General features: G+C 35.9%; 1 protein-coding gene across 1 annotated transcript in view; it reads left to right on the forward strand.

Moving 5' to 3' along the window:
* Window positions 1-22,307, forward strand: part of PREP (prolyl endopeptidase) — a 153,189-nt gene that overhangs the window by 51,705 nt on the left and 79,177 nt on the right. Inside the window, exon 7 of the mRNA XM_020976932.2 lies at window positions 3,419-3,524. Coding sequence (XP_020832591.1) covers window positions 3,419-3,524 — 106 coding nt within the window. The remainder of the gene's footprint in view (window positions 1-3,418; window positions 3,525-22,307) is intronic.

The raw sequence follows: 22,307 nt of genomic DNA on the forward strand, positions 1-22,307 counted from the left end.
GTTATTGATCATTTTATTATGGTAGAGACTATATTCCTGGTACAACCCTTGGCTTGGATTAATGTTTCTAAGAATCATAGGTACTGCCTAAATAAACTAGTTATTTTAGTTGATCTCAGTTTGGGTAAAAATTTCATTTTGTGTTTGAGTATGAAATTGGAAGTCATGCTGCATCCTAAGAATCCCGCTGAGTCCTGTATATACATTTTAAGCTTTTTCTGTTCACTTCTTACCTGGTTTCCTTAAGTCACTAATTTTTCTATGGTTTGGCAATCTGCCTTTAGTGCAAGTGTTGTTATTATTAGTTCTCCATATTTCTTGCCTCTGATGTTTCAGAAATGTTTTGAAATTTCTTGAGGGTCAGGCTATGTGTAAAGGTTTAAATTTTGTGTTGGAATTTAGTTTTTAATGTGCAAGAATACACAGAGTTTACAATCAAAACTTTAAAAAGTTTAGAAATAAAGGTCCAGATAAACTCTGATGCTCAAAATGTTGCAGTTAGAAAGCACCTTATAAGATTATCTAGTCCAGGGATGGGGAACCTGCAATGTCAAGGCCACATGTGGCCTTTTATGTTCTTGGGTGCGGCCTTTTGACTGAGTCCAAGCTTTACAGAACAAATCCTTTTATTAAGGGGATCTGTTCTGTGAAGTTTGAGTTCAGTCAGAGGGCTGCATTTGAGGACACAGAGGGCCACATGTGGCCTCGAGGCTGTATTCTTGAAGTTCCCCAAATAGGTGAGATAGCCCCCTGTGGAATGATGGGGAAGCGGTACTAATTTGAAATAACACAGATTTCAAGAAAACCATTAAAGGGTTAAAAAAACTGTAGATTTTGGAGAGTGCTGAGTAATTTTTTTAAAAAGGGGCAGTAGATCAAATAAATTTGGGAATCTCTGAAGTCTTCTTCATTTTACAAATGGATGTTATTTCTCTGTATAAAAATAGAAGAATATCCTTTTTTTTTTTTTGGTAGCATAGAATTATAGACCTGCACCTGAAAATTACCTTGGAAGCCATTTAATCCAAACTCCTTATTTTACACATGAGGAAATTGAGTCTCAGGACAGTTAAATGACTTGCCAAAATCACACAGGAAACAAACTTTAGAAGTGGGATATTTGAATCCATTTTCTCAGGAAGGAGATTGACTTTTAGTGGACAGCTTATAGGGCTTAGTGGTGGAATAACCTAGTTCACATTTACCTCTTGCATTTATTAGCTGTGTGACCTTGGGAAGTGTACTTGTGCCTCAGGCAACTCCTTAGGACTTAGCTGCTGAGTTTTAGAATGGTTTGGTAGTCTGGGGATGGAAAGTTCTCACTCAGGAGTATCATGGACATTGTAGATCCTCTGCTTATTTTTATATTCTTTCAGGAGTGTTTTTGAGCTGGGACTTTTGGTATGTGCAGAGTGAGGTGCTGGTTACATGTTAGTACATTTTGTTTATTTGTCTTGGCATTTGACTGAGTGAAGAATGGGAGAACTCTGATGGTTATGGCAAACCTAATTGATATCCCTCCGGAATATGCCTTGGGAATTCTTGCCTCAGATTAAATATCAACTGTTATCACGTGTTTGGACTGGCCATTTAGGCGTCCTGAGAAAAGCTCGCTAGACGTGCTTGACATAGCTGTCATCAAGTGTTCTTGGTCAAGCGATGTATTTTTGTAGCCCACAGTTTCAGAAGTTGGATAACATGTCTGTCTTTGATATAACCACCAGTGAGTTATAGAACATCAAAACCATAAAGTAGGGGGTGGCTAGGTGGCGCACTGGGTAGAGCACCAGCCCTGAAGTCAGGAGGACCTGAGTTCAAATCCAGCCTTAGACCAAACACTTGACACTAGCTGTGTGACCCTGGGCGAGTCATTTAACCCCAGGTGCCTTAAAAAAAAGGAAAACATAAAGTAATTCATGCAAGTTCTGTCCCATATTTTAATTATCAAAAAACAAAATTGGGAAAGATGACTGGTGACCACCTCTCATTATAACAAAATTGCAAATATGTATTTTTCAGCAAAGAAAGAAATTGGGCATCGTGGCTTGCTAACTAGCATTTTTAAAAATCTATCAATAATTTTCAGAGAAAAAGAAAAGAAAAAAATTGTTCTGAACTAAGTGTGTCTTTAAAATAGAATCTTTTAATACCAGGGCCTTGAGACTATCTGGAATAGTTGAATGTTTTTGATTAAAAACATGACACTAGAAGTGGTTTTTTTTTCTCTTTTTCTTAATTTAAAAAAAAATTTCTGAAGGCTGACTTTCCATCAACAGCAGAATATGAGTTTAAGGGTTGTTGGAGTCAGGAAGATCCAAGTTTGAATTTTACCTCTGACACTCCTTCATAGAGGTGACTTACAGCAGGACTAAAAATTGGTTGGACCTTTATTTAGTTCATAGGATCATAGTTTAGATGTAGAAGGGACCACAGATGTTTTAAGATCTTAGGGTGATAGATATGAGCTGGAAGGGGACCTTGGAATCCCAAATGAGGAGACTGAGTCCCAGAGTGGTTAAATGACTTGCTTAGGGACATTCTCCTAGTAAGACAATGATGTGGGATTTTTGACAACAGGACATAGCAACCATCATCAGATAAATACAAGAAATGAGAAAGAATCAGACCCTCTTGACTTGAAATCCAGCACTCTTTCCATGCTCATATTTTATGAGAGAAAATGAATGAGAATCTACTCCCCCCAGATATTTTATTTAATTAAGCATGTATTTTGTCAGAAGGGCAGATTTTATGTGTTGTCAATAGCTGAAATTTAAATGAAAAATGTCCCAGAGATTCAGTGTGTGATATTCAGCTTTCTGTTTAGCGTTCACTGATGTTTTAGTACAGCAGTATGTTTTGTCTAACATAGTTTAAAAAATGACATTCATTGCATTTTCGGTTATGGGGTGTTTTTGTGGGAGATTCATAGGATGAGGAGTGTTTGGATTTGTGATTTCATCAGTGTAGGGAATAGGTATAGAAATTCCATCTATAGATATGAATGCAATTTCTAGTTTTAAGAGAGTTTCTTGGGATATTGCAAGGTTAAGTTATTTTTACCCGAATTAAAGAGTTAGTATATGTCACAGGAGAATTTAAACCCAGCTCTTCCTTCCTACAAGGCTAGTCTTCTATTCATTATGCTGGGAAAAAAAAGCCTTTCATTATTTGAGATAGGAATAAATAAAAATCTGGTTGGATTCAGAGGATTGTTGTTATTGTTTTAAGTAGCATGCGATTAAAATTGGCCATATATCTAGTTTTTGTGACAATACTGAAATGTAACTGAGATTCAGATTCTGTTTGAAGTATCAGAAGGTTATTGTATTTGACATCAGGCTTTACTCACTTTTGAATTTTATAATAGTAGTAAGCTATCAAAGATTGTGTTCTGAGTCTTTCTCATTTCTTGTAGTTATCTGATGATGGTCGCTATGTCCTGTTATCAATAAGACAAGGATGTGATCCAGTTAACAGACTCTGGTATTGTAATCTGCAACAGCAATCCAATGGTATAACAGGTAAGTTCTGTTTAAAAAATAAGGAAAACAAATTCCCAGAAACTCCATTTTAAAAAGCTGTAATTTTGACTTTAAAATTGAATTCTGAGGGAGCTTTCTTCCCTTGATTATATAATCCTCTCTCTCTTTCTTTATTATCCTAAAAATTAAAGTGTATAATGGGTCAACTATAAATATTAGTGTTTTGTTGTATAACAAAGTTATGAGTAAATTGTACTTCTTATCACATGTCACTAGTTCAGTAGTCTACTGAGCTTATCGGTGTGGATGATCCAGTCATGCAGAAGTGGCTCATCCCTGCCTGCTCATGCTAGGTGACTTTCATCTTTAAAATCACTTAAATCCTTCATAGGGATACTCCCAATGTGCTGAGTGATGGGCTTCCTTTGGATCAGCTGTCTCTAAACATTTCTGATCATGCACCATTGTCAGCAAAAGATAAAAAAAAAATAAGTATAGCCTCCAATATTTCTGCATGTATTAGTTTATAAGTTAAATATTTGCACTGCTGTCTCACTATAATATATTCTTTATAATTCATATACAAAAATAAAGCATTAAAAAGACAAAGAATAGTTTTACTTATTTATACAAATCCCTTTTTACTCACAAAATGTAAATATTTTCATGAATTAAAATAATATTTGTTATTAAAAATAATATGTTTGCTGAGAGCAGTGTGATTGGATATATTTCATTATTATAGAAAAATTCCTGCATATGGCCTGGAGATTAGATTAATTATAAATTATAACCAATATAATGTGTGTATATATATATAATAAGTAACAGTAGTAACTCCATTAATTTGTTCAAAGTACCTAGCCAATTAGATGGACTTTTTTTGATGATTTTTTTATCGAAAGATACACAATACACAGTGAACATAACTTTTTTAAAATTTATTTTATTAATTTATTTTGATATGTCAACAATCACTTCCATATGCTTTTCAGTTTAAAATTTTTCTCCCCCTTCCTCCCCCACCACCCTTCCCAAGATGGCACACAATCTGATACAGGCTATATACATTTACATACCCATTAAACATGTTTTCACATTAGTGAAGTTGTAAGTAAAAATTAAAACCAATAGGAGGAACCATCAGAGGAAACAAAACTCAGCAGAAAAGGGAAAAAAAAATAAGATAGCGATTCAACTTCCATAGTACTTTCTTTGGATGTGGACAGCATTTTCCATCCTGAGGCCTCTGGAGATGTCTTAGATCCTTGTATTTCTGAGAAGAGTTAAGTTAATCAGTTTTAGTCATTGCACAACGTGGCTGTTATTGTGAAAAAAGTTCTCTTGCTTTTGATCACTTCACTCGGCATCAGACCGTACAAGTCTTTCCAGCTTTTTCTGAAGTCAGCCTGTTTGTCATTTCTTATAGCGCAGTAGTATTCCATTACATTCATATACCACAGCTTGCTCAGCCATTCCCCAATTGATGGGCATCCTCTCAATTTGCAATTCTTTGCCACCGCAAAAAGAGCTGCTATGAATATTTTTGTACATGTGGGTCCTTTTCCCATTTGTTTGATCTCTTTGGGATGTAGCCCTAGAAGTGCTATTGCTGGGTCAAAGGGTATGCACATTTTTATGGCCCTTTGGGCATAGTTCCAAATTGTGCTCCAAAATGGCTGGATCATTTCACAATTCCACCAACAATGCATTAGTGTTCTAATTTTCCCAACATTTATCTTCTCCAACATTTATCATTTTCCTGTTTTGTCATGTTGGCCAATCTGATAGGTATGATGTGGTACTTCAGAGTTGTTTTGATTTGCATTTCTCTAATCAATAATGATTTAGAGCATTTTTTCATGTGACTATAGATGGCTTTAATTTCTTCATCTGAGAACTGCCTGTTCATATCCTTTGACCGTTTATCAACTGGGGAAAGACTTGTATTCTTATAAATTTAACTTAATTCTCTATATATTTGAGAAATGAGGCCCTTATCAGAGACACTGGTTGTAAAAATTCTTTCACAATTTTCTACCTTTCTTCTAATCTTAGTTACATTGGCTTTGTGCAAAAACTTTTCAATTTCATGTAATCACAGTTATCGATGTTGCTTTTCATAATGTTCCTATCTCCTGTTTGGTCATGAATTCTTCTGTTCTCCATAGATCTGGTAGGTAAACTGTTCCTTGTTCTCCCAGTTTTCTTATAGTATCAGCCTTTATATCTAAATCATGAACCCATTTTGACTTTATTTTGGTAGAGTGTGAGATTTGGGTCTGTGCCTATTTTCTGCCATACTCTTTTTCCAGTTTTCCCAGCAGTTTTTTTCAAAGAGTGGGTTCTTATCCCAGAAGCTGGATCTTTGGGTTTGTCAAATAATAGATTACTATAGTCATTGACTACTGTGTGAACATAACTTTTCAGCAAGAGTCGTGTTTCTTTATGTGTAGATAGTCACCATAGAGATGCAAAAACAATAGACAACATGAATCTTCTAATTTCAACTTAGCAGAAACTTTTCAATATAAATCCATTCCTCTTTTTTCCCCCCATGTTTCTACTAGAGAGGTAGCATAGTAAAGTGGAAAGAACACTGACTCTGAAGTCTCAGGACCTGAATTCAAATCTTGGTTCTTATGCTTTTACTGCCTGTGTAACTCCAGGCAAATCACTTAATTTCCCTCAGTTTTTCTTTCATCCTCTGTAAAGTATGAAGAGTTTGGCTGCCTGGATTCTGAAGACATCTTTTCTCTCCTGGTGACTGATATGGACACAAATGATACTGCTAGAAGGCATCTAAAAAGTATTCCTAAGAGCTGTGATGTCTTGGGTAAGAAACTGGAAATTTTAGGCGAATAGGAGATCTTGTCATCATTCTGGTCAGTTGAAGAAAAGATCTTCACAAGAGACAGTTTCTGAGAATGATCTTGGATTTCTGGAAACCCATATAGAAAATGAGTGCTTGGCCAGGGATGGAGTCCTAACAAGGATTGTGTATTTGCCTCGACTCTTGCATATCTAATTGAAAGGGCTTTAAATTGGAAGAGAAGATGAGAGAACAGGAGCAACTTTTGTGTATCTATAAAGTTAGGTACCATAGAAAGTAGTTATAGTGTAGGAACAAGAATAACAATGGAGAAACCCAGAAACTCACAGACAACAAATTCCAAAAAAGCAACTAGCAATAAAATCCATGGCTTCAGATGTTAATGCAGAAATGTACAACATAAGGGTAACAAGCAAGGTAAACTAGAGATTTCAAGACATGGAGGTAAATTTGACCCAGTGAGATTCACTAAGACTTGGTTTGATGGGACCAGTGACCTAAATATTGCTCTAGAATGATAGACCTTATCAAAAAGAGAAGTATAGGCAAAAGGGTGGAGGGAGCAAGGGGTTGAAAGAGAGATTAGAATAGCACTGTATTTTAGGAAATTCTGCTCAAGTGATTGATTTCTGAGGAAGCTTTCTTCCCTTGATTATATAATCTCAATCTCTCTCTCTATCTCTGTCTCTCTCTCTCTTTCTCTCTCTCTCTCTCTTTCTCTCTCTCTCTCTCTCTCCTTCTCTCTCTCTTTCTTTCTCTCTCAAACACAAATTTTATTGTCAGTATAGACAATACTGGTAGTCCTTAGACCACCTGGGACAGAAAGAGCAGATAGATGAGTTTGGGAAACAGATCACTAGCCTTGCTTCCATCATCCAGACATCTGCTCTCATGCTTTCCTGACAAAAGCAGAGCAGCTAATATTTAATTTGTCCTAATGATGATTTTATCCTATAGATGAGGGAGTAAGCAACAGAAGGAACTGCTCTTTTGGAACTGATCCTAGACAACCCAGAAGAATTGGCTGCTGAAGTAAAAATGATGAGAACTTTGGGAAAGTGTTGACTCCTCCTTAGAATTTAAAAGTTGATGAAATCCAGGCATAGTTGACTGGACATCTACCCTGGATTTTAGGAGAGTAGATTTCAGGGAGTTCAGAGAAAGAATAGGTAGAGTTCCACAGACTGATTTCTACAGGGAAAATCAGCCTAGAAGGAACAGGAAGTTTTCGGGAAGGAAACCTGAAGGCATAACAAAGAAAAAAAAATTCTGATGTGGAAAAGTGATAGTTATCTAAAGAAATTAGTGTGAATACATAGAGAACTTACCAATCAATATGTGTATGTGTACATACATGCATACATACACACATGTATATATATAAACATATATATATGTATATTAAGACATAAAAAGAAGAGTAGATAATGAAGAATGAACACAGAAATGTGGCATGCTCCTATAAAAAGAGTATCAGAAATACTAACATTCAGAATGAGCTGAAATTGTTAATGAATACTCATGACGGTAGGAAGATGTTTTGTTTTTTGGGTTGGTTTTTTTTTTTAAGTTGGGGAAAAGAGAAGGATAGAAGAAGGGATTCAACTTCTGTGGAGTAAATGGGCCAGTAATGATAGGCAACAAAGAGAATGCAGAACTTCCCAGCTCTTACTTTGCTCTCTTTTCTTAGAAAGAAGAATCATCTTTGGATCGGAAAGAACAAAAACAAAACAATTGAGTTAAAACTCAAGTAGGAAGTAAAAGAACATTTAACTAACCTAGATAAATTTAAGTCACTAGCCTGAGAACTACAATCTAGGGGCACTGTAAGAACTGGCAGAAAAGATTACTGATCCACTGATAACACTTCCTTTGCTGAACAAAAGGGACAGGAAGGCTACAGAACTGGAGAAGGAAAATAGTCCCATTTTTCAAAAAATAGGAAAGAGTGGAGTTTTACAAACCATAGAGTAGTGAATATGACTTCAATTCTTGGAAATATTCTAGGAATGGTTATGAAAGGGATTGTATATGATCATTTCTTTTTCTAGATGTTCTGTAAGGGCTAACATAGCTTCGACAAGAGCAGTTCATGATTAAATGAACCTTATTTCCTTTTTATTTAGAGTTACTAGATGAGTAGATCAGAAAGTGATATAGATGGAGTTTTCCTAGACCAGAGGATCTTAACCTTTTTTGTGTCATGGATTCTTTAGGCAGTCTGGTGAAGCCTTTGGATGCCTTTTGAGAGTCATGTTTTCGAATTAGTGAAATAAAATCCTTAGGATTACTAAAGAAACTAATTATATTAAAATATAGTTTTGCTTTTTTTTTTTAAATCATGTTCATGGATCCCAGATAAAGAACTCCTGTCCTATACAATTTGTATATTTGGGTGGATTAAAACTGGTTGCCTAGCAAGACAAAATGTAATTATTAATGGTTTGGCACCAGATTAAAAGGAAGTCTCGAGTAGAATACACCAAGAGATCTGTTCTTGGCTTTGTGCTAGTTAGCATTTTATGCCAGTTACTTGGATGGGGGTATAGATGGTGCATTTGTCAAATTTACAGGTGATTCAAAGCTGAACAGAACCAGGATCCTTGACAGTTTTGACACACTAGAAAGTTGTGTTATATGCAGTAAGATAAAATTTAATAGAGATAAAGTATCTTCCATATGGGTTCAGAAAACCAGCTTCACAAGTACGGATGAAAGAGATGTGGCTAGATAGCAGGTCATATAAAGAAAAGATCTTGGGATATTTGTAAACTAGAAGCTCAATATGAATCAAGAATATGATACTGCAGCTTGCAAAAAGCAAATGTGATCTTAGGCTTCATTAAAAGAGGTGAAATTTCTAGGACTAGGGAGGCGATGGTTCTGCTACGTTCTGCTTTAGTGAGACCGTGCTGGTGTGTTCTATCCTGCCCTGGGTGCTGCACTTGAGGAACGATGTTGGTAGTCTGGGGAACATTGAGAGGAGGGTGATCAGGATGGTGAAAGGTTCAAGATGATGCTGTGTAAAGATCAAGTGGAGGAATTAAAGAGGTATGGAGAAGTGAAGACTTGGGAGGAACAGAATGATCTTAAGGTATTTGAAGGACTGTCATGTAGAAGGGAGTTTGACTTCTTGTTTTCCTCCATAGGGTAGAATTAGGAGCAGTGGGTAGAAGTTGCAAAGAGGGTTAGAGGAAAGAGAAGGAAGAAGCATTTTTATAGAGCCTACTGTTTGCCAGGCACTGAATTCTGAATAAGAAATTTTTACTTTTAATTTTAAGAAAATGGGACCTCATCATGCTTTATGTAACACACTCAGACCGGCGAATTGGTAGAGCAAGTCTTCTTTCTTGACTACCTCTGTCCCCTGATCTGTTTCCATTAAACTTTTTCTTGTGGGATCACATCAGAACTGTTATGTATACATTACAAATTTGTTCTTTGGATGATCTTACTATAAAAGTAGTCATTTGATTCATTGAGCAACAGCCAATGAAAGCTTTTTCAAAGTGAAAATCTACTAGAGCAGTGTATTGCACAAAATAGTGGTTATGTTGAATCTTAATAAGAAACATAACAATATTTAAAATTTTTAAATATTTAACCTTTCAGATTTTTTTTGGTCTGTTTGTAGCATTTATACTTCTGAAGTGATTGAAGCATGAAAGTACATGCACCAAGACTTTTAGGACACCCTGTGCATTAGCTGCATTGGGAAACTGGCGACTCTTCCTTACCTGGAGATCTTTAGGCAAAGGCTGAATTTGTCAAGTATGTAAGGCAGGATTTTGAAATAGTTGTTCTTGGAAGTCCCTTCTTATGAAAGGAGGACATAATATAGTAATACTGTGCAGGAAATTAGACTGAACTATCACTAACCTGCCTTCCAACAGTAAGATTCCATGATTCTACCACTAGCTGTTTTGTAGGAACTTAACTTAAGAAAGTTTCTTTTTTAATATCATCTGTGGAAATATAATTTAGAACAATGGCAAGTGTTTTACTTATAGACTCATTATCTTAAGAATCTTATGTTATTGCTTGGCAGGAAATTAATGTTTTTGAATGACTGTACTTTGTTTTCAGATAACAAAAAATTGGTCAAGAAAACCCTAACCCAGACACATATAGTGTTAGTATCAATACTGGTTTAACATGGAGATTTAATTAAATAACAATACTGTAATGATATAGAATAGCATATATGCATACAGAATGCTTTAAGATTTTCAGAGCCCTTTACATATGTTACCTCATTTGTTCCTCACAACAGTCCTTTGAGATTGATGCTGTTTTCCTCATTTTTCTTTTTTTAAATTAATTTATTTTGAGTTATCAACAATCACTTCCATAAGCTTTTGAGTTTTAAATTTTTCTCACCCTCCTTCCTCACCTCCCTCCTCAAGACAGCGTTTAATTTGATTTAGACTATACATATACATTCCTATTAAACATATTTAATTGGAACCAATAGGAAGGACCACCAGAAAAAGGAAACAAAACATAACAAAAGAAAAGAAATAGCAAACAGTATGTTTCAATCTGCATTCAAATTCCATAGTTCTTTCTTTGGATGTAGATAGCATTTTCCATCATGAGGCCTTTGGAGATGTCTTAGATCCTTGTATTGCTGGGAAGGGTTAAGTCTATCAATATTAATCATTGCACAGTGTGGCTGTTACTGCGTACAACGTTCTCCTGGTTCTGCTCACTTCACTCAGCATCAGTCCACACAAGTCTTTCCAGGTTTTTCTGAAGTCAGCCTGTTCATCATTTCTTATAGCACATTCCATTACATTCATATACCACAACTTGTTCAGCCATTCCCCAGTTGATGGGCATCCTCTAAATTTCCAGTTCTTTGACACCACAAAAAGAGCTGCTATAAATATTTTTGTACATGTGGGTCCTTTTCCCATTTGTATGATCTCTTTGGGATATAGCCCTAGAAGTGCTATTTGTTTTCTTCTTTTTTCAGATGAGGAAACAGACTGACAGAGGTTATATGACTTACCCAATGTAACACAGCTAAGTAGAATTTGAACTCATCCTTAGTGACTCCCAAGTGTAGTACTGTGCCACTTAGCCCTCTCTAAGTGATGAGATAACAGGTCATTATTGAAAAATAGTTACTTAAAAGAAGAAAACACTGTGTTTCATATTTGAATGTACTGATATAGTTTTGGCTTTAATGGAGTGGTAAGATCTGCTGGATTTCCCAGATAAATGATTGTAGAGTCAGGAGTTTACTTGACCCTATTCATAAAAATTTCCCTGGGATGGAAATAAACTAAAAAAGTGATTCTTCCTCCTTAATCAGACTTGCTTACTTCACCTTCTTTCATTTGCTCAATGAGCTACGGGTTATTCTTTTTTTTTTTTTAATCATCCTTATCTGGAGGGGAAAGAATAGATTGTTATAGGAGTCAGTGAATATGCAGAATGCAGCACAGTCAAAGCTTTTCTGTGCATTGTTGAAATTTATAGCTTTTCTGATTTTTGGTGACACATTATAATTTCTGTTGCTGAGAGACTGTTCTTGTGTTTCATATACTTTATTTATCAGAAATACTTGGTAAATCACCTTTATTTTGTAATGTGAAACCAACAGTAAAGAACAGGCAGTTTCATTATGTACTACTAGTGAGTATTTAGTACCTTCGTTAGAATCGTGGGACTCTCTTCCAAAGGGCGGAAATAGGTCCTCATTTTGTACAATGAGTAAATAAGTGTTTGGTGCTGAATTATTAATAATCTGGTCCTCAAGGGGATTCTGTTGTTTTACTCAGAATGAGGGGGGAAATCCTTAAATAAACCATTTAATTGATGTGTATAATTGTTAATCATCAATAATAATTTATAATAAGTTACATTCATTTCCTCATGTTATATTTTCTAGCTGCTTAATTTTTCTTCCAGGTTCCAGAAAAATGTAAGGAAGAAATATTTTACAGCATTTACAAATATAGACCACTTACCTAACAAAAATATGCTTGCATGGGTGAACACAAGCACTTTGTAAATTACACATTTAGTTAGACTTATACTGCTTATACAGTAAGTAGTCTCTGGAATTGTACCTTTTTCTTGTCTCTTTTTTCAGGTTACTTGGGTCAGTGTTACTTGTTTCAGGTTCTGTCCTCTTTGAGGGCAAGAATTGTATCTTGTTTAGCTTTGAGGTTGCGACTTCCGAATTGTTCTTTGATACAGTGTCGCGTGTGATGTAGTCAAAAGAGGATTTGTATCCTAGCTATACAATGAGGTGCTCTCCCAGATCCAAACTATTTCAAGAAAACTCTGCCTTCTCCCTTCCCTTCTGATTAGTTCTGCAAAAAGATCTGCTTCCCAAACAGTTCAATTCAGTGAAAACTTACCAAGAATGCCAGATTAAGGCATTAGCTTTATTAGAGTTTATCATGGTGTATTGGAAAGAACTTTTAGTTTTATTGCCAGAAAACCTGGTGTTAAGTCCAGTTTTGACACTTTTACTCGCTGTGTGACCATAGGTAAGTCATTTTAAATTCTGGAAGCCTCAGTTTTCCCCCTATAAAATGGAAACACAACTTATACTACCTACCCACAAAGACTTTTTATGAAGAAAGCACCTTGTAAACCTTAAACCGCTCTATATATATAGGATTGGGTCATCATCATCATCATCATCATTTTAAGCACTTGTTAAGTACCAGAGCCTCTATCTCTACACCGTTTGTTAGGCCCTCAGGATACGCAGTTGAAAAATTCTGAAGGAGAACCCTTATAAATGGGGTTTAAGATGTGTACCCTGATAACAGACATCATAACTAGTACATAGGAAAGAGATCCAGGAAAAGAGCATCTCTGAGAAAGAGCATCCCTTTTCTACTTAGAGGAATTAAGAAAAACTTCCTGGAACATGTACCGCCTGACTTGGGCCTTACAGGAAGAAAAGAATTTTAACAGTCTCGTCACGGAAGGAATGTGTGCCAAGAATAGGAGTTAGCCTGTGCAAGTGCAGAGCTGGACAAGGTTAGAGAACAATTAGCAGTTGAGTTTGGATGAAAGTGCACAGAGAGAAGGATTGTGAAACAGGGCTAGAAGGGTGTATTGGAGGTAGTTTGTGGTGGGACTGGAATGCTATCCTAAGAACTTGGTATTTTATGTTCATCAGGGGTTTTTGAGCCAGGTAATGGTAGCCTCAGGATATCTGTGCATTGGGAAGATTGCTTTGGCAGCTATGTAAAGGGTAGCTGAGAAGGGGGAAAACAAGTAGAACCATTCAGGAAATATGAAATAATAAAGGCCAGAACTACAGTTATATAGTACTTTAAGGCTTACAAACTGTTTTTTGTAATAGCAGCCCTGTGAGGAAAGGTGATAGAAATGCTCATTATCCTCATTTTCCAGGTGAAGAAACAAGCTTTAAGAGAGCAAATTTTTTTAATATAAATTTATTTATTTTTAGTTTTCAATATTCATTTCCACAAGTTTTTGAGTTCCAAATTTCTCACCCCTCCCCCCCACCCCAAGATGGCATGCATTCTGAATACCCCTTCCCCTGGTCTGCCTTCTCTTCTGTCTCTCCCCCCTCCCTTCTCTTATCCCCTTCCCCTTCTATTTTCCTGTAGAGCAGGATAGACTTCTCTACCCCATTTCCTGAAGAGAGCAAATAATTTTAAACCACCATTGAAGTGTGGTTCAGCTTGAATTTGACTTGAGGTCTCCTGACTTCCAAGTTCAGTGCTTCTTCCGTGAGGCGCTGTCGTTTAAAAGGTGTGTGAATAGAAAAGAGGAAAAGGTCCAAGTGATAGTGTATAGAATAAGTTTAATGAATAGACCATATCACTGAGATTCACAAAATTAATGTCTTGGAGTTTGAAGAGGCCTCAGAGGTCATCCCTTCTGACCTGTGCCTAAAAATCCCCTTTACAGCATCCCCAGCAAGTAGAGAACTCTAGTGAGGTACATCTCCATTCAGAAATCTTCAGTGGGTCCTTATTTCCTAACTGATAAAAGTTCAATTCTTTTTCAGAATTGAGGGCTGTATCTAGTCTATTGCTATCCTGCCTTTCCAGCTTTATACAGTTATCCCTTCCACGTCCAACTTTCCCAGTCACAGTTTTGATATATTGCAGGTTGGCATAAAAAATTAAATGGGAATTTTTTGGGAGTTTTGTGGAAGCTGCAGAAGACACACAAAGGCCAGCAGGTGACAGAAAATTTTAGAAACTCAGAAATGCATAAAATAGAATATTGTGTAGTATTAACATATTTTATGTTTTAATACCATAATAATTCAGACTTCTTCTCTGGTATAAAGGGATGGCCAAAAAATTTTATATTGATTTTCCAGATTGTAGGGTGCCACACTCCTAACCCCCTTGATGTGGAAGGAATCACTGTATATATTATTACCCTTCACATACTTTCTGCTACGAATTGGATTATCCTTTGCTCCTCTAAAAGTGGTCATCTGGTATAGCCCCTCTTTTGCAGACAGTGAAACTGACTTGGAGAAACTAAAGGCCTTGCCCACGATAGCAATTGGTAGAGCTGGGATCTGAACCCAGGCCCTCCAACTCCAGCTCTTAAACACTTTTTTCTCCTGTACCACAGTGGCTGCCTCCCACTACCTTTTCACCATTTAATTCTTAGCAGTCTTTTAAAGCTAATCTTAGGTTCATAGGATTTAGAGTTGGGAAGGGATCTTGAAGATTATTTAGTCCGGACCTGTCATTTTATAAATGAAGGTAACTGAGGGTATAGATGGGCCTTTGAGGAGAAAGGAATTTTAGAAAGGCCTCAGTGGAGATTGTCATAGATGAGATAATGAGTAAAGAATTGTCTTTCAGCTAAGAAGGCCCAGTTGAGGCTATATGGTATGAATCTATACTTTGTACATTCTTTTCCTTTTATGTTTTCAGTTGCCTGACTACCCTATTGAAATGATGGATGCCTTCCCCATTGCCTACTCCCTACTATTGAAACTTAAAGAACTTATACTTTTGCTACCATTTTGGTTTTCTTACCTGACCACTGCAAGGGAAGCACACAGTCTTCTAACAGCAGGCACCAGTTTAACCTTTCATTCTTCTCTACTACAGTTTCCTCTTCTTCCCCACAATTCTCTTGCACCTATTTTCCTCTCCACACAAAGGATATACAAATCTTGTATGGGAACAGATTTATCCTCATATTTCCCCAGACTTATTTAAGAAAACCACTCATTTTACAGCTGCCATTTCAATTCACTTGAGGAAATGAAAGTGTTTTCATTTTTTAAAGAATCTTCAAAATTAAAAAAAGATAAACTGTTGTCAGAATCTCACTTTGTAAAGCATGATTTAACATAACGTAACTTTTAAGATTTAACATCTACAGTCTACTCACTAATTCTTGACAGTAATTTTGAATAAGAACAGTTTCTGTTCTTTTGCACTGCAACTCAATTAAAATCAGCTTTGTCCTTTATTTGACACTTAGAATTTTATTAGATTTTGTCACAATTTTTCCTGTTCTCTGTTTTTGTATGTGAGCTTTATGTTTCTGTTTCTTGATTCTGTTCTCTAAAATCTTCAGTGAAGAGATAAGGATATTGTTAAAGGCACCAGACAGATATCTCATTTTATTAGTTCAGCTGTGGAGGAGGCAGCTGTGTCTTGGTTTCATTGATTCTTGTTTTTTTGTTTTTTACAATTTATTTATTTTTAGTTTTCAACATTCACTTCCATAAATTTTTTATTTTAAATTTTCTCCTCTTCTTTCTCCTCCTTTCTCCCCAAGACAGGGTGTCATCTGATAGAGGCTGTACTTATACATTCATATTAAGCATATTTCCACATTAGTCATGATGTATAGAAGAATTATAACTAATGAGAGGAACCATGAGAAAGAAGAAATAAAACAAAACAACAAAGGAAAAGGAGAGCAAATAGCATGCTTCCATCTGCGTTCAGACTCCATGGTTCTTTTTCTGGAAGTGGGTAGCATTTTCTATCATGAGTTTTTTGGAGTTATCTTAGATCCTTACATTGCTGAGAAGAGCTGAGTCTATCAAATTCAGTCATCACACATTGAGGCTGTTATGGTATACAGTGTTCTCCTGGTTCTGCTCATTTCATTCAGCATCAGTCCATATAAGTCTTTCTAGGTTTTTTCGAAGTCTGCCTGTTCATCATTTCTTATAGCACAATAGTATTCCATTACATTCATATACATACCTTGTTCAGCCATTCCCCAATTGCTAGGCATCCCCTCAATTTCCAGTTCTTTGCCATCACAAAAAAAAGCTGCTGTAAGTATTTTTGTACATGTGGGTCCTTTTCCCGTTTTTATGATCTCTTTGGGATACAGACGTAGAAGTGGTATTGCTGGATCAAAGGGTATGCATGTTTTTATAGCCCTTTGGACATAGTTCCAAATTGTTCTCCATAATGGCTGGATCAGTTCACAACTTTGGTTTCAGTGATTCTTAATGTTTCTGCAATGTGAATTACTTGAAATTAATTTATTTTGTACCCCTTTGGATAATGATCTACCTAGATTTTTTCAGTTCTGTGTATTCTTCTGTTTCATGAAATTATGAATACAATATTTTATTATATACATATATACATATTTAATTTTAAAATTTTAATGGTTCTTTTGTTTTTATATGACCTACATTTCCTGTATATCCTTTCTGTCTCTCCCAAAGAGCTTTCCCTTAATAACAAAGAATAAAAGGGGGTAGAGAAGAGAGCAAGTAAGTAAAACTAACTGAGGCCTCAGCTAAGGCTGACATTATAGCCATGTTCCCCCTCTTCTGCAAAGATGGAAGGGAAGTACATTTTCATATATCTTCTTTGGGGCCACATTTGATCATATTTCATGATATTCAGTTTCTATTGTTGTTGTTGTTTTCTATTTCCATCATTGTGGTTGTTGTATAAGTTGTTTTCCTGGTTCTTCTTAACTTGGCATCAGTTCATATAGGTCTTCCTATATTTTTGTAGTTATGAAAGTTTCATTTCTGAACACATAACAAAATTACATGGCAAGAATTAGGATAAATGTATAATATTTGTTCTTAGAGCTTTTCTATAATAAAGTTAAAATTGAGTGTCATGTGTCTGAGGATCAACCTATAGGGTCAGTCAGTTAACAAAATTCATTAAATACTTGCTATGTACCTTGCATGCCTTGTGCTAAATGTTGGGGATACAGCAAAGAAAGGCAGAAACATGGTTCCTACCCTCATACAGTGGTCGTGTTCTAATGGGGAAGACAACATGCAATAATTACATATAAGATATATCCAGTGCAAATGAAAGGTAATCCTAGTGATGCTAATAGTTAACTAGTAGTTGAAGAGTTTTGGAAACATGGCAAATCAGGAATGCACATTTCTGGCCCAGTTCTCCATAACACTTGAAGTAAATTAAATTTACTTGGAAGTTAATTTGCATCGTAAAATACTTAATAACAATTGACAACGTCTTTATACATCCATAATTAAGTTGACACCATATTTCAAAGAACCTCTGATAGAAAAGTAAGTTCCTTAAAATTCTAAAAGGATTTTTTTGTGTGTAATAGTAAAACTCCCTACAAAATGCAGATCAGCTGTTCCACAATGTGTCATCTTAGAGGTTTGGGACACTGAGGAGTTAAGTGACTTGCCCAGAGTCTCACAGTTAGTGGTTAGATTTGCACCCACATCTTTCTGACTCAAAAGCTAGTTTTCTAACCACTATATCCTGCTGCCTTTAGTAAAAGAATGCCTAATTATTATTGCTAACATTATAGCATCTATCTAAGAGAAACTCAAATATAAGCCTGATTTTTTTTTTAAAGCAAACTGTAAATATCCTATTGCATGGTAAGATGGGAATAAAGTAAAGAACTTATGCAATTCTGAAAACTTGAAAGTCTCTCCCAGGTGTTCTAGTGAAGGTGAGAAACTGAAAAGAAGCCTGTGGGAAATCTAGAGAAAAAGGCACTGAGTTACTGGTTTCCTTGTGCCTCAGTTTTCCTGTCTTTAACATGGATCTAAAAGCTCTCTCTGACATGAGCCTTTGCAGCATTGAATTGGTTGGTATTATTGAAGGTGCTGCATGGTTTCTCAGATGCAATTCAGTCCAATCTCCTCTGCTCAGTTTTGGCCTCTAGTTATAGATAGATAGGTTCCTCACTGTCCTTGAACGTATGAAGAAACCCTCTCCTTTATTTGTTTTTACTGGGATTGGTTTTATTTAGCTTCAGTAGCTTTATTTATGGTTTACTGTATAATGAGATTGACTTTGACATAGTTCAATGAATGTAATTCAGTTCCTTCAGGCATATGTTAATTTCTCAGTTATTCAGGTAGGATGACACAAGAATGTTTGCCAATGGTTTAGTACTTGTAGAAGATCTAAAAAGGGCATGATTCCTTATATCCTCTTCCCCTTTTCTGCCATTTTATCACCATCATTTTGGAAGCACAGAAGATAATATCAATGAAAGAAAATTTGCCTCCATCCTGGGTTGCTATGGCCAAAAAATATTTTTAATAAACATTAAGGAGGGGAAGGAAGCAGCTAGATAGCTCAGTGGCTGGAGTGCTGGGCCTGAAGTCAGAAAGACTTGAATTCAAATTCAGCCTCAGACACTTGCTGACTGTATGACCCTGGGCAAGTCACTTAACCCCGTTTGCCTTAATCCACTGAAGAAGGAAATGGCAAACCACTCTAGTGTCTTTGCCAAGAAAACCCCACGGACAGTATGGTCCATGAGGGTCACAAAGAGTTGGACACAACTCAACAACAACAATGAGGACAAAGTAATTTCAATGACTGCCAACTTGGAACTTGAATCTTCTTTTAGGAGACCCTTAGCAGTTTTCCTGTAGTTTGTTATTTCTCTAGTAATAGTAATAGATTCCTGCTGATCCATCTGCAGTATGCATTTATGAGATGTTAAGCCAAGGTTGAGGGCAAACTGTGGCCAAAGACAGTGACACAAACTTCACGTTGCATTTGTATTTTCTCTAAGTGATTTGTTTAATTGTAAATGTGGTACCTCATTTGTGTGGATGATTTATTACTGTTTTATTAATCTTGGTTTTCTTCTTAGGGTGATTTTTAATCCATTGTACAGAAAATAAGCACTTGTAGAACTAGAGCCAATGCCTCTTTCGTGTACATTTTGTATAGCTCACTGGGCCATGTGGAGTACTTAGAATTAAAGTACAACTGCAGTAACGAAAATAAAATGTTCATTGTAATGTAGGAGGATGCTGAAGTTAACGTATCTCTTTTCTCACCCTTCTTTGTCACTATAAACACTCCTTCTTAGGAGGACAAATGCACCTGAGGAGTGCAAAGGAAGTGTTCTTTTCAGGTGAGAGCCATGTGGCGTTTGCATTAGAAAATTTAAAAGGAAAAAAAAGATTTCAAGTCAGCAAATGTTCTCTTTGTCAAAAGAACACTTAAAGAGATTGACATTTTACTGTACCACTCTGCAAATGTCAGGGTCTAGAAAACTGTATTTCACAATTCTCTTTATAAGCAAATGCTTCTTCCTGCTTATTTCTATAGATTTGGCACTGCCTAATGGCAACCCACATTGTTATCCTGGTGTAATGATGGCCAGATTCTGTCAATTTTGTATTTTTTGTGGCTCAGCCACCATTGTGGAAATAAGCAATTATATTAGCCAGCTGAATAGCCTTTGTGGAGTGGGATAGGAGCAGAACATTGAAAAACATATAACTTAGGGTCAGAATTTTCCTTATCATTATTATTATTTTTTTAATCTTGCAATTTCTATAGCCCTCTTCTAACATAATCTCACAACACTTAACCATGAATATTTTGAGAACTACTGATTGAGGTGGTTTGGATTTTTCTTCCATCATAAGATTTTTAAAATTGTCATTTTGTCTGAGTAAGGTAGCATTTTGTATTATTTTATTTTCCTTATGTAGTAAAGGTTTGTTTTTAGTGTGTATTCTTTAGTTATCTCAACGTGTGATCAATTGCTTGCTTTTGATTCAAGTATTAGAATAATATGGGCAGCTAGGCAGTGTAGTGGATAGTGGGCCAAAGTCCAGAACTCAGCAAGACCTGAGTTCATATTCTGCTTAAGAAACTTAATACCTGTGTGACCCTGGGCAGATCTCTTACTTCATTGTGCCTCAGATTCTTCATCTGTAAAATGCAGATAATAATAGTATTTACCTCATAGTATTATTGTAATCACAAGACCAAATGTGGTAATACCTTACAATGCTACGTAAATGTTAGCTGTTATTAGTATTAACATTTATTCTCAAGAGGAAATTCTTTTCCTAAAGTTTCTAGATAGTTATGTTTCCTACATGCCTCCACATTTTTAAGCCACATCATTCTTGTGTAATCAAACTGAAGAAAGAACTAGAAGATTGTGCTAGTTGGCATCTCAAGTGTCATCATTACTTAGTATAAATGTGTAAGTAGGTGCTGATAGAAATTCCATATTGCAAAATTCCAGAAGTAGCATGGTTCATAAAACTTGTTACATTGCTAAAATTAAATTATTTGGTCAGGTTGTAGTTATTGTTTAATAATTACTTTTACTCAAAAATGACCTGGAAATTCTTGGCATAGTCTTTCCATAGTCTCTTCATTAACTAAAGAAGCCTAAGTTACAGTTTTTATATTTGCTAAATTTTCATTGATTTTAAAAATTGCAATAAAGTATCTGAATGCTGGAAAACTTCCTTTCCCTTCTATGCTTTGTATTTATAATCATCTTTCCCCATGTGTGACATTTCCTGTAGTAAAACACTAAGACAAAAAGTCAATTTTCTGAAAGCAAAGCTGTCTGCTCTTTAATGTATATTGCTTTGAACTGTAAGATTTCTGCATGTGTGATTTTTAAGTGTTTGTGTATTTAAAAATGGTGATTATGGATAGGCAAGCTCTGTACAGTTTATTCTGTTTAGGGGATTGTGCTGATGATCAAACAGAATTTGGTCTGCTGCACATTAAGATGCAGATCATAGAAATTCATTTGCATATAGTGAACAAATAAATGCCAGGAACTGAAGTTAAGAAAGAAAGAAAATTCCCCAAAGATTCAGGAGTTAAAACATGCTGTTATGGGAAGGAAGAAAGTTGTTTTTTGGAAATCTCAGGGTTTGAAGATAGCTAAAAATATCTATGGTATGAATTATTCCTTTGTTTTAGTTTCCTCATTTAAAAAGAAAAGAAACAATACCTGTTCCAACTTAACTGTAAAACTGGCTGCTAAAATAAATTAGGAATTTTAAATGACTGTCTGAAATTAATACTAGAATTTTTTTGTTGTATAATTTATTTTCACTCTGCCATCTTGGCTCCACCCCCTTTGTTGTATAATTTAAAGTAGTAACTAGTTTTATTTCTGGAGTTAAACACATGGATTCCTGGCATCCTACCTCTTCTTTTTGGTAATTCTAGCCCTTTGATGTTTGTGATGAAGAATTAAGTGCACCCAGATTCAGATATATTGTGAAGAAAATTTCTTGTATCCGTACTCCAAGAATGTTCCTTAGATCTGTGATTTCATTGATGTGTTCCATGCCTGCCTATTCTATGGCATCCTGGCCCATGCCCTTCCGTAAGTTTGCCACGGAGAGCCCACCTGATTTGCTGGGGGCCTACCTTCTACTTTCCCAGGATGCTGAGCACATCACTGAAACACTTTGGCTGCCAGTCAGTTGTCCCTCACAACCACTCCTCCCATGTGACCAGCCCATTTTTTTTTGTTGTTGTTATTCTATACTTGTTTGTTTTCTTTGCTGCATTTAAAAAAGTTTTATTATTCCTGCCCCAACTTTTGCCTTGTAATGAATGCATATAATCCAATAAAACACACCACCATATTGCCATATCATATTCTGCATCTCTAGCCCAGTATCCCTCTGTCAGAAGGTAGGAGGAATGTTTGGTTATCAGTCTTTTAAAGTCATTGTTGTTTACTGCTTTGATCAGAGTTCTGAAATCTTTCAAAGTCCTTTTCCTTTT

This window comes from Phascolarctos cinereus, unplaced genomic scaffold (assembly GCF_003287225.1).
Source record: "Phascolarctos cinereus isolate Bilbo 61053 unplaced genomic scaffold, phaCin_HiC Scaffold_5;HRSCAF=322, whole genome shotgun sequence".
NCBI classification, from domain to species: Eukaryota; Metazoa; Chordata; class Mammalia; order Diprotodontia; family Phascolarctidae; genus Phascolarctos; species Phascolarctos cinereus.